This window comes from Barbus barbus, assembly GCF_936440315.1.
Source record: "Barbus barbus genome assembly, chromosome: 7".
In the NCBI taxonomy this organism is placed as follows: Eukaryota; Metazoa; Chordata; class Actinopteri; order Cypriniformes; family Cyprinidae; genus Barbus; species Barbus barbus.
The window spans coordinates 11,228,332-11,241,131 of NC_136735.1; the positions used below are offsets into that span (position 1 = coordinate 11,228,332).

Here is a 12,800-nt window from a genome sequence, read left to right on the forward strand (position 1 = left end):
AAAGCTTGCAGAGGTCGCAGCAGGGACACTACAAATGAAAACTCCCTGTGTACCAAAGTGACAGTTTCACGTACCAGCTTCTGCTAAGCGAGCGAGTCGCAGACACCAAATGTATTCCGGAGCCACTGTCCTGCTGTGGAAGACAACCCAATGCACAAAAGGTGTTTTTAAGTGTCTGTCAGGCCATTGCTGCCACCCAAAATGAAAGGAAGTGAAACTAAACAGGTTCTTTTTCTGATCTTCCGTACCACAGGGTGCAATATCTAGTCTCTTCTCACCCCTACTTCCCATTATGTCACCGAACTGACCAGACAAGGTCATTTTGCAATGCTCCGCTTGCTGTAACGACACTGCCAAATGGTATTTTCACCTCAACTGAGGAGGAAAAGCTTTTCAATAGTGCACTGAGTCACCCTCAGAACTGAGAAGAAGTGCAGAGTAACACTGGAGTGGCCCTTGCTTGTTCAAAATGTGTTGCATTTTTCAATCCTTAATGTGTTCAGATGGGCTATAAAAAGTGCTCTTGGGCTTAAAAGAGGCTTCTGACTATACAATGATTAATGTACAGTGAGCCATGCACACTTAAGCAGCTGCACTTTTTGGTTTTAGTAAATCAAAGCAAAGAAGTGCCCTGTTCACACCTACTTTATTTCATTTTTAATTTCAGTGTGAATAAAGGAGTGAGAAGTATCAAAAATCTCAATAGCCCATCTGGTGCACTTGAAATATAATAAAGCACTTAAAGGATCCATTTTAAGGAAACAAATATATTCCTACAAGAAGACTTACAACACTAGTAAATATCTATGATTGGTGCTTGGAAATGAAATTGCACTGGAGTGAAAGCAAGGCTTAACAATAATCTTGAATCTTGAATAACAGAATATTAGTATCATGAACTTAGCAATTGCATTACATGAAATAACAACAGACCACTTTTTTACAGCATTTACCCTTAGTTAGCATTAATTTATAAATATACTATTGTCTGTGAATAATTCATCATTATCATTATCATACAAAGTTTATTAACTAATACAACTTGAAATGTTAAAAATACATTAGTACATGTAAACATTAACAATGATCAAATAAATGTACAAGTATAACACTTGAAACCCATTTGTAACTGAATAGGGCTTAACTGTTATACTGTTGCGATTGTTGTTGTTTTTCTATGCGTTGCCTCTCTTTTCTCTCTCTCTACATCTATCTATACTATTACATTATTACATAAGATCATTGGGCACAATGTCACCTTCCAATTTATGTGCATTAGCTAAACTCTAATTGCAATCCAAGACCTACTGTGCCCTGATGTGAACAATGCAAACACTGCCAGTATGCCAGACAACAGAGGAGATGCCTGATTAACCACCAAACAATCTTCCCAAGGGAGAACAACCCACCAGCAGACTGGGAAAAATTAAGTGCATACTGCATACACTGAATTCTCCCAGCTAAAGTTAATACAGACTTGTGTCAAATATCTATGTTGTCATAATTCACCTTAACACATCACAATGGGTATTTAGCCAATGCTAAATTTGCATAGCGAAGCTTTCAAAGCACCCAAGACATCCATCTGGGGAAAACATATGTAAGATTCACTTAAGAAGGCAGTGGTTTTAAATAAACTAGCGTTAAGCTACAGTTTCATTCCATATTTCTGTAAAAAGATACGAGCTGAGGACGCCTTCAACTTGAAATGAGGCACAAGGCTTTGAATTTAGATACTACATTTTGAGCACAAAGTTTAGAAACATATTGTGCTGTCAACCCAAGAAACCTTCATTTGAAGGCCTGCGTACTACATGAGGCAGTACAAACCTTCAGTACAGGGAGAATTAGTTAACTTCAAATGTCTATGCCTTTAAACAGAACACTATTATTCTATCAGGACCACTATCGTCAATGATAGACACTTAGCATACAGTTTGGTTTGGCGGTATGGTTCTGTTCTGGGCAAAAACTCCCTGCCCATCCATGCAGCCTGTCATGAATGAGCAGGGAGAGCAGCAATAATAACCCCCCAAGGGTTAACAGAACAGAACCAAGCAGATATGATTCATGTACTTAATTACATTTAGTGTAACACATTATTCAAGATTAGGGAAATCTCATTCAACAGAAATGTCAGAAGCCAAGTCCTGACTGTGGCGAAAGGAGGAGTTGGGGATGGAGGAGGGTAATTTGCTCCCGAGCAAGCAAGCTGCTGAATAATACTGAATAGCGCTTATATAGGAATGACGTGATAGGTGTCGTATCCCTATAGGTAGATGTGTTCAGCTGAGTGTTAGCTGGTGCAAGCTGGACTCACGTGACCTGCCAGAACTAACGCTACGCTTAATTTTAAGTTGCTCGCTAACCTAAATAACAGCTTTTCAACCAGCTAACAGTTATTCAGGATAAGTAACTGACTTTAACTAACTTAATATGAAAGATACCTTTCAAACTATTACTATGATGGTAGTTAAACTAAAAGAAAACCGATTGTAGTTTATATGTCCACTATAGCACAGCCTGTGGTAAAGTGGAGTATGCAGTGCACACTTGTGGTGTGTTATGAATTGTTTCTGTAACATATTTTCGGAATGCAATGGCATGTAAAAAAAAAATTGAGCAGTATTGTCATATAGCAAATTATTTATCCAAACTAAGCTACAATCCATATATTTCAGAGACAATTTGAGGTTTTAAACCTACGACCTTTTGGTTACAGTTAAGATCTGTAACCAGTAGGCCACACCAACCAAGAGCTGTTATTAACTGCCACATCTATAATATATATAAATCATGTTTGATCACTCTCATGTTACTTCTGGAAAGGTCTTCAATATGCACAAAGTCCTGACTATAAAAGCTGGAAATGTCCATTTTTGTTAACAGTAAGAGCAAAAAATCCTTCTGAGGTTAAAAAAGCACCCTGGAATTTCTGGAAAAGAAAATAAGATCCTTTCTTTTTCTCTGTCTTTAGGCCACCAGGGCAATTCACCATATACTGTACAGTGTACTAAGGATATGCAACTTACTTTCTAACATTCAACTTCACTTTCACATTTGCTCATGAGTCATGTCTCACTCTGACACTCAGCACAGACGCAAAAGGAAGCATTTATCACAGTAAAGCTATAATTACACACTCTGCGCGCAACCTTGGTTGCTAAAGTGTTTGCATAGAGATGTTGTGAAACTCGGTCAGGCAGACCATCAGCACACACCTTTATGATGACCTCTCTTATGTTGTCTGGCAGCTAAAGACCCATTGGCACACATCAATGCATAGATATTTCACACATCCACTGAGTGGCCCCAAACATATTAAATATAAATTTTATTAAAACGGACATGCAAACAATGATAAAGAGGCATCCTAAGTTTCATGTCACAACATAACTGATTTGAACCACCCAACACAGGACATCAGAGTCATAGCAAATTCATCACTCAAACAAATAGCACACTTCACATCATTCCACTCACAATGGATGGCAATGGAGTTCATGTTGCAAAAATACTTGGTCAAATATTGAGTAAAATATTCCATTTTAATCCAACTTTTTACAGGGGTTGGACAAAATAACGTGATCACAAATTAATTGCAATAGTTCTTTTATCTTTGTTGTTTACATTCTTTAGTTTGTATATACACTTTTTGTTCAGCAGTGGTTAGTTACAAGCATTCAGTGAAATCAGTGACTTGTTGGACTTCCAAAAAGGACAAATCAAATGAGCTCGTTTAGCAGAAGCGTCTGTAAACTTAAGTCAAGTCACCTTTATTTGTATAACACTTTTAACAATACAGATTACGTCAAAGCACTTAAAAGTATCAGATTGGAGGATAGAGTGTCAGTAATGTATAATAAGATTAAACATTAAATTTTCAGTTAACAGCAAAATTACCTTAACCACAGTCTTTACGATTATGAATGCATAAAGTAAGTATGGCAAGACTTCATCAGTGAAGAAGAATATTGGACAAAAAACAGTGTCACAATGAAAGTGAATGAAAGGGACCATCAGAAAGTAGGTCCTAACAAATGTTGTGTCTAAACACAGAACTGCTGCAGCAAAGGTGACAGCAGGGTGTTTGCCCTCTTCCTGTTTATGTGTGTTTGCATGTTTGTCACATTTAAAAGATTCAGATCAAACAAATTTTAAGATTACACAAAAATGACCTGTGTAAATAAAAAAAATGCAGTTTTGAAATAATGATTTCATTCATTAAGGGAAAAAAGCTGTCCAAACCTGCCTGGCCCTACATGAAAAAGTAACTGGCCCCTTAAGTCTATTAACTGGGTGTGCCACCCTTGGCAGCAACAACTGCAATCAAGCGTTTGCAATAACTGGCAATGAGTTTTTCATATCGCTGTGGAGGAATTTTGGGCCGCTCTTTTTTTGCAGATTTATTTTAACTCAGCCACATTGGAGGGTTTTCGAGCATGAATGGACAGTTTAAGGTCATGCCACAGATTTAAGTCTGGACTTTGATTTGGCCACTCCAAAACCTTAATTTTGTTTTTCTTGAGCCATTCAGAGGTGAACTTGCTAGTGAGTTTTTGTCTCATCAGTCCACAGAATATTTGCTCAAAAGTCTTGGGGATAATCAAGATATTTTTTTGGAAAATGTGAGACGAGCCTTTGTTCTTTTTGGTCAGCGATGGCTTTTGCCTTGGAACTCTCCCATGGATGCCGTTTTTGCCCAGTCTCGTTTTCTCCATTTGTGGATAATGGCTCTGACCGTGGTTCGTTGGAGTCCCAAAGCCTTAGAAATGGCTTTATAACCCTTTCCAGACTGATAAAGTACAATATTTAGTTTCTCATCTGTTCTTGCATTTCTTTAGATTGAATATGTGTTGCTCTTTAAGCTTGCTTTACTTTGTCAGACAGGTTCTATTTAAGTGATTTCTTTATTCAACATGTCTGGCAGTAATTAGGCCTGGGTGTGGCTATAACTCAGCTTTCTAAAATAAGGTGGTTAATCGCAGTTCTTTCACGATTTATCAGGAGAGGGCAATTCATTTTTCACATAGGGCCAGGTAGATTTGGATAGCTTTTTTCCCTTAATAAATTAAATCATCATTTAAAAACTGCACTTTGTATTTACATTATTCTTGTGTAATTTTAAAATTTGTTTGATGATCTGAATCTTTTAAGTGTGAAAAATATGCAAAAAATTTAAAACAGAAAGGGGACAAAAACCTTTTCACGACACTGTACAGTGTATCAATTTTGGACCTATTTTCCAAATTGTATTCTTTTTTCCCCAGTGCATTTTGGGATAGCCTTCTCCACAAAGAAAGCATGTGATTCTTAAGACTTGCGTCACTGAGAGCTTATTATACTGTCGTCATGCACTCTTTGCATCAAAACAAGAGTGTAAATATCATGATCTAAACTTTTGTCTATAGGCCGACATTAAATTTATAGGTTTTTGAACAGAAGCAAAATATATTTTCCCCTACGACTACGTAAAGTGTTTATTCGTCTTTTCATTCCAAGACAGTAAACTCCATTCAACTAAACAAGATAAAAAATAACTCTACTACTCATACTGACACCACCCTTTGACCTCTCTACAAAACTTGTGTAACTTCCATAAAAATCGACATGGCATACTCATGAAGAGATACCTTGTCTGTAAGTTAAAACTCTTGTTTATCCATGGGAACACTATCAAGCAGTAAGAAGACTCCTTGCAGAGTGCTTCTGGTAATCTTCCATCATAGGGAGGGTAGTTGTTACCCCCCACCATCAAGGGAGGAGCTCAATATCTCAAGGCTTAGAACTGTAAAACCGTGTTTTTACTGTCAACATGCCCCTACCGAGCAGCAAATGTTACACCCCACCTAACATTGCTAGTTGATCATTCACTTTTAACAGCCGGACAGACTCCAAACATGATCAATAGGGCTATATTTGGGACATTAGTTTGGGTAATTAGTATTCCTCATGTCTATCAGTAAACAGGGGCATTGGAAGGTAAATTAATTTTATGCAATGCACAAGATTCTGCATTTAAAAAAAAAAAAAAGAAAAAAAAAGGTTAATCTACTAACCGTTAAAGGCTGGAAAAAGTTTGAATTACTCAATACCCTTCTATTCACTGGAGCCCTTTAAAACAGGAACATGCGTTTGCCAGAATACGATTTTTTGTTTTCGGTTTTGGTATCGGTTTTTGTTTCTTTTTCTTAATGTCAGGAAAAAGCTGTCTGTCTTTTGCAACAGATGCTCAAGCCAATTTCCAGCAACATGTGTCAAGCCCCTGCATCTGAACAAAGGCTGCTGTCTGAATCTGAAGTGGAAATTTCCACTGAGCCTTGAGCCCTGGCTATCCCAGTTGCACATTTGAAACTTGATATTACAACAAAACTAGAGGGCCTCCAGCTTTGTAAGGGGAGTGGTGTGGGTTCTGACAGTGTCGGTGCCAGGTTAGTGAGAATATGTGGTCACCAGTTTATAATTTCATTTTACATATAGTACCTAACAAGATTTGATGGTCTTGCAGAACCGTGTCAACAGTAGATATTACAAAGCTTGCTTTCAAGGCTTCAACTCAGCTGAGAGAATACTAGATCGTATCAGACAATGACTCTGCCAACATCTGCATAAATAAACACTTTTCTTATCAGTGTGATGAGTAAATCTGCTCTTTCACTACTTTTCCCCTAGCCAATCTTAAAGAATGGTGCTTCTTTGAAAAACTTCTAACTCCAAATCAACTCACAATTTCACAAACTCAAAATATTTTTTTAAAGATTATTTGTTGATCATGTTACACTGAAATGTTATACTCTCAAAAATTAAGAACACTATATTTATTTGCAGCTTAATAATCACATTAATGTGAACATTGCTTGGAAAAGAGAACTTTGTCACCACTGTGCACATATAAGCATATACACTACCATTCAAAAGCCAGAAATCAGAAATTCATACTTTTATTTTTATAATTTACTTTTATATCAGCAAGGACACAATCAGTTCATCAAAACTGACAGCAAAGAAACAAATGAATCGTGGTTTTCATAAATGTTATGCAGCACAACTTTTTTCAAAATAAATAATAATAAGAAATGTTTCTTAAGCACCAAATCAGCATTAGAATGATTACTGAAGGATCATATGACACTAAAGACTGGAGAAATAATGCTGAAAATTAAATTTTGCAATCACAAGAATAAATTATATTTTAACAAAACCATTTAAATTGTAAGAATATTTGACAATATTACTAGGTTTTTGCTCAACTTAGGTCATCAAAAGAGACTTCTTTCAAAAACATTTCAACAAAATGGGCTTGATGAACAAATAGTTATGAATGCATTTTGACAGATCCGAAGCCATATTTAGTAAATATATAAATGTGTGTGGTCATCCTAATGGATTGTTGGTCTTTCCTGAGCAAATCTTGAACATCTACTGCATCTCTGACCCATGTGAAGTGAAACTTTACCACATTAATAACCACATAATTCAGGCTTTAAGTTTGTGCATGATAAGAAAGGAACCTTATATCAATGCAATCATCTAAGTCATCAAAGAGTAGCATTAAAAAAAAGTCTCAGCTCAGTGTGTGTGGGCAGTGAGATTAATACACTGTTTAATCCAGGGCAATGGTGTTACTCTTACAGCTAATTAATCCACTTTAAGAAGCAGAGCTGCAGGTGAGAGATTAGATAGGACAGGGAAGAGGAGCCAAACCCTTATGACTTCATATCTGAGGACTACAAAAGGAGAAATATTGCCTTTTTGTGTTCCACAAAAGCAAGAATGTCATATGGGGTTGGAACAACATGAGGGTGAGCAAATGACAATTTTCATTCTGGGTGAACGGGAATACGCACTGCAGACTAAGCACTGGGAGTGAGAAGATATGATTTATAAGTCCAGAAGGATGATGAATACTCTGCATGCTATCAAATAGCTTATCTTGCAATAATTCTCTCCAATGCTCTGCTGTGCTGAGAGTGCAAGCTGGCTTGATATACTGATCTGAGAACAGATCTGCCATTGCTTTTATGAGTGGTTTAATGATCCTAAATATACGTAAGAGGGTAAGTGTCCTGTCTTGTGAGCTTAAACAGTAACATGAGATGGTACAAACAAGCTGTAGAAGTGACACCAGCAGCTGTTGCCCCTAATTTACCCTCTCAGCCATTCCCCACAGGGCCCTCATAAACAACTCAGTATTTATTTTTGCCGGTCTTTCTTGTGGTCTTATTTCTCATCATGTGGCCATTCTGTACACCAAATATGCATGCAATAATCCTTTGTTTATATTAGTATTAGACAAGTGTCCTTCGTACAGAATCAGTGCTTCTAAAACAACACAGAATGATTTTCTTTAAATGAGTCTATAAAAACTCCAGAATCCGGAAATACCAGAGCAACTGTTCATTAAAGAGACTTAAAAGCTGTTGATGCAAGACATTATGAAGGTAAGGGAACTCAGCTGAATGATCAATCACACAAGAGACAGTTTTTATCTTACAGAATATATGGAGAATTTCTATAACTGCATTTTGGTGATAAATTAACTTTAAAGGAACAGTTCACCCAAAAATGAAAATTTGCTGAAACCCGACTCACCTTAAGGCCATTCAATATTTAAATGAGGTTGTTTCCTCATCTGAACAGATTTGGAGAAATTTAGCATTGCATCTCCTACTCTCCATCAATGGATTATTTGCAGTGAATGGGTGACATTAGAATGAGAGTTCAAACAACTGATAAAAACATCACAATAATCCACACAACTCCAGTTCATCGATTCATGTTGTGCGAAGCGAAAAGCTGCGTGTTTGTAAGAAACTCATAATCAAGAGATTTTTAAACTTCAAACCGTTGCTTCTGGCTAAAATGCAAGTCACCTATCCATGCTTCTCCAGCAATAAAATTGTCCTGTTAGAAACAGGAGAGAACACAAAGAGCAAGCACTGTTTACAAGCAAAAACAGTTCTAAACAAATATGTCAGTGGATTTGGATGTGAGAGGACTTTCCACTGGAGAAAGCCTTATTATGGATTTATGAACTGGTATTTTAGCCAGAAGTGACGTTTAAAATTGGTTGGATTGGAAAAACATTGGATTTGTTTCTTACAAATGCAGCTTTTCACATCACTAGACTCAAACTGAAGTTGTGTGGATTGTTATGATTATTTTATCAGCTATTTGGACTCTCATTCTGATGGCACCCATTCACTGCAGCGGATCCATTAGTATGCAAGTGATGCTTAATTTCTTCAAATCTGTTATATTGAAAAAACAAACAAAAACTCTACATCAAAATCTACATGTTAGATGGTCTGAGGGTAAGTAAATTGACAGCAAATTTTATTTTTTTTGGGCAAACTATTCCTTTAAAGGACCAGACAACTTGAACTCAACTATTAAATATGTTGTAAAGCATTATATTAAGACTTACACTGGCAGATATATCATCTTTGTGGATTTTAGGCAGGATTCAGAATTCAGGAGCCTGCAAAACATGATGACTAATTCACATCTGTGTCTTTGAAACTTACATAATCTTTTTTTCTTTTTTTACAAAAGAGTATTGAGAGGAACAAACATGCAAATCCAGCTGATGACGAATCGCTTCACTAGAATGCATTTCCACATTTTCTACCTGAATAAAACAATTTCTGGTCTTATCAAAAGAAAAAAAAATAATAATAGTTAGGAATAATTGGAATTAACTACACTTACCACAAATGACTCATGAGTCATATCTGGCATGTGTAAAACTATTCATAAGCATAATGCACAACTCAAAGGCAGGCTATAGGTTCAACAGCTCATTTGCATGTTAAGTAACCTCAAAGTTATATTATAAAAACCTGAATTTATATCAATCATAAGCATACAGCATTATACAAGCATTTTATACATCACATTACATTACAAAGTAAAAACATCAGAAATGACCACTTTGGTTTTAAATGTCAGCATGTTGAATATAACTAAACACATAGTGAAAACAGATGCATTTGAGGGTCAGTTGCCCCTGAATCAACTGCTTTTAACAGTGAGCTGTAGGCAAATGTTTATAGTTTTTGAGCACTGCTCCACATAAGGTCACACTGCTGACCTCTACACCATAGGGGGCTATTATTTTCATTGTCTAATACCAAGCAGCCAGGATGGCATAAGGCAAACTGACATCTGACATTGTGCATTGTGCACAAAAACAAGTTCCTGATTAGTTCTTATTACGTTCTTATTGCCATACATGTCATTCAGCCAGCTCCACTGAAAAATAGCATGCACAAGCTCGGTGTATTACACCAGAGACCAGACCTGCCTGCTTGATGAAGTGAGGGATGATATTAAAGTAAATGAAATTTCTTGCCATGACAAATTAAGAAGAAAGCTGTGGTTTGGATTTCTTTATAATATAAAGTTTGCATGTGCACTTTGCATATTTTGTCAATTAACCTAAAATGTGCTTTATGCACTAACTATAGTTAAATCAGTATTTATGGTATTTAAATGGTAGGCCAAGACCCCAAATGGTTTGTTGGTCTGTTCTGATATAGGGCATCTAAAGTAAAAAAAATTAAATAAAATAAAAAAGTTAAATGCAAATGCAGGTTTATCACTGGATAGACCTACCAATGAAAGTATGCATATGCATTTTGTCATGTAATATCTCAACTTTAAATCAAGTTTAAGTGTACCATAACTAAACATTCTCCAGCGCTGGAGTTCATAATGACGTGCACAGGTTACTATTGTGTTTACTTTGTGTAACAGAAGCAGTGGTAAACAAACAGCTGGGGTCAGGCCAGCACGCGCCTCGAACATTCTGCTCTCGCGCCTGCTTTTATTATCATCATGAGGTCGATAAGCTTGACACCACACGTGAATGAACGTAGTGGCAGACACAGCAAATAAAGGCCTCAATACTGCTCAAATTCAGAGGTAACCCCGTTCCATTCAATCAGTAAAAGCACTGATGAGTACATTACTCCAGTTATATTTGTATCGGGCTGATAGTAGGCGGTGTTTCTGGAGTCTATACGGAGTAATGAATGCTCTCTGCTTGTAAAAGCAGAAGCATATATGTCTAATTGTAATTAACACGAATATTATACGCCTAATTAGCGACATTAAACGCCGTGTCTACAGCGGACGCGACCATTGTCGTGTCGCAACAGCTAAAGTATGTCTAACGTTACACTTGACGCGACAAAGCGACCGCTGCAAATCATTTAAACTTTGTGTCAGATAGTCATAAACCGAACGAGGCATCAGTTTAATGTCGGGGACTTGTCGTGCCGTGCCGCTCGCGTCCGGTCGGTGTAGACACGGTAGCTCACTAGCCGTTCTGCTGTCTAAAAACGTCATAGGGGGATCCGACTCGTTTATGCGAATCGATTCGTTCGAACACTTAGTTTCAAAGAATCATTTAAAAATGATTCAACGTTCTCCCAGGGTCCCTGACATCCCGCTGAGGCCATGCTTCAATAAAGTTCTTATGTAAGCACATATTGCTGCTTATTACGTTTTTATTGCATTTCATTATTACAAATAATTGTAATACAGGGTTTCATAGTAACACACGTTTTGTTTAGAATTTAAAATGATATGCATTTACATTAACCTACTAATTCTCTTATCTGAATCCAAGTCGGATTATGAAGCGGTTCTCGCTCAATGAGTCGGCGAGATGTCGGATCGATTCATTCCGATTCCTAAAAGACCGGTGTTTTGTGAAACAGTTCAACCGAAACATTACTCACAGATCCGACTCAAATGAACGATTCGCTCACGATTCGGACACATTAAGCAGCGGGCTAACGAAGTCTACAACGTTAAAAGACGGTAAATGCCTTTAACCTTTGGTTTAAGGGTCGCGCTTTAATCGGTGCACTCGAGGAATAAACACGGCCAAGGAAGAATGTCTGTTTATGATAGTGCAACAACCACATGTATATATTTATTGCTCATGTGGAGGTGTAATATTATGGACTTACCAGCCGTTTCTCCGCCACTCCTCCCTCCTGCTCGATCACAAACCCAAACAGATGAAAGAGCTCAAATTCAGCGCCTCCGCAATGTAACACCTTCTAACTTCTTCTAACCACCGACCAGAAATATATCAAATCAAGCCTTTAAAATGTGCACAAATCCGTACGCATTAACAAATCAATGATCGTATAAACACAAGCATCGCAGGCTGTAAGTTAACTGATGCTCGTAAAACAAAGTAAAGTCGCTCCCCTGATTTGCGTCTTCATGGGATGGTCGATTGAGATATTTGGTAGTAGATGTGAACTCTGCACGTAGCTCACGACAAGAGCAGGTCCCTCCTCCTTCATCAGAGAGAGGGGGGAGAGAGAGGGGAGTTGAGTCTGGGTGTGGGGAGGGATGCGGATGCTTTCACAAAGGGAGGGGCAGGTTCATACAATCATAGGTAGCTCCTTACATTATATCTGCATTATATCCTCCAGAGATCCAGCATTGTTTTTGTTTTTTCTGTGTAATGTACATATTTAATAATTTTATAAAATATAATATAAAACACTGAAACCCTACATAGGAGAAGTGGTTAGGAGAATAATGTTATAATACAATATACTTTTACATTTACATTACATTTAGTCATTTTGCAGACATTTTTATCCAAAGCGACTTACAAATGAGGACAATAAACATGTATATATACACAAACACACACACACACACATTGGTTTTTGTGGTTTATGGGGACTCTCCATAGGCGTAATGGTTTTTATACTGAACAAACTGTGTGTGCTATTGCCCTACACCAACCCTACACCTAAACTTAGCCC

General features: G+C 37.3%; 1 protein-coding gene across 3 annotated transcripts in view; it reads right to left on the bottom strand.

Annotated features, from left to right (window-relative positions):
- The window catches only part of LOC306872090 (RING finger protein 24), a 35,984-nt gene extending 23,660 nt beyond the window's left edge, over positions 1-12,324 (bottom strand). Inside the window, exons 1-2 of one of the 3 annotated variants that reach the window (XM_079420470.1) lie at positions 11,982-12,322; positions 9,428-9,481 (exon numbers count right to left, since the gene is read on the bottom strand). In XM_079420470.1, coding sequence (XP_079276596.1) covers positions 9,428-9,444 — 17 coding nt within the window. In that variant the 5' untranslated portion in view covers positions 9,445-9,481; positions 11,982-12,322. Of the gene's footprint in view, positions 1-9,427; positions 9,482-11,981 lie in introns of all 3 variants that reach the window. The other 2 variants (XM_079420468.1, XM_079420471.1) reach the window with 2 other exon arrangements.
- Between the last annotated feature and the right edge of the window lie 476 nt (positions 12,325-12,800).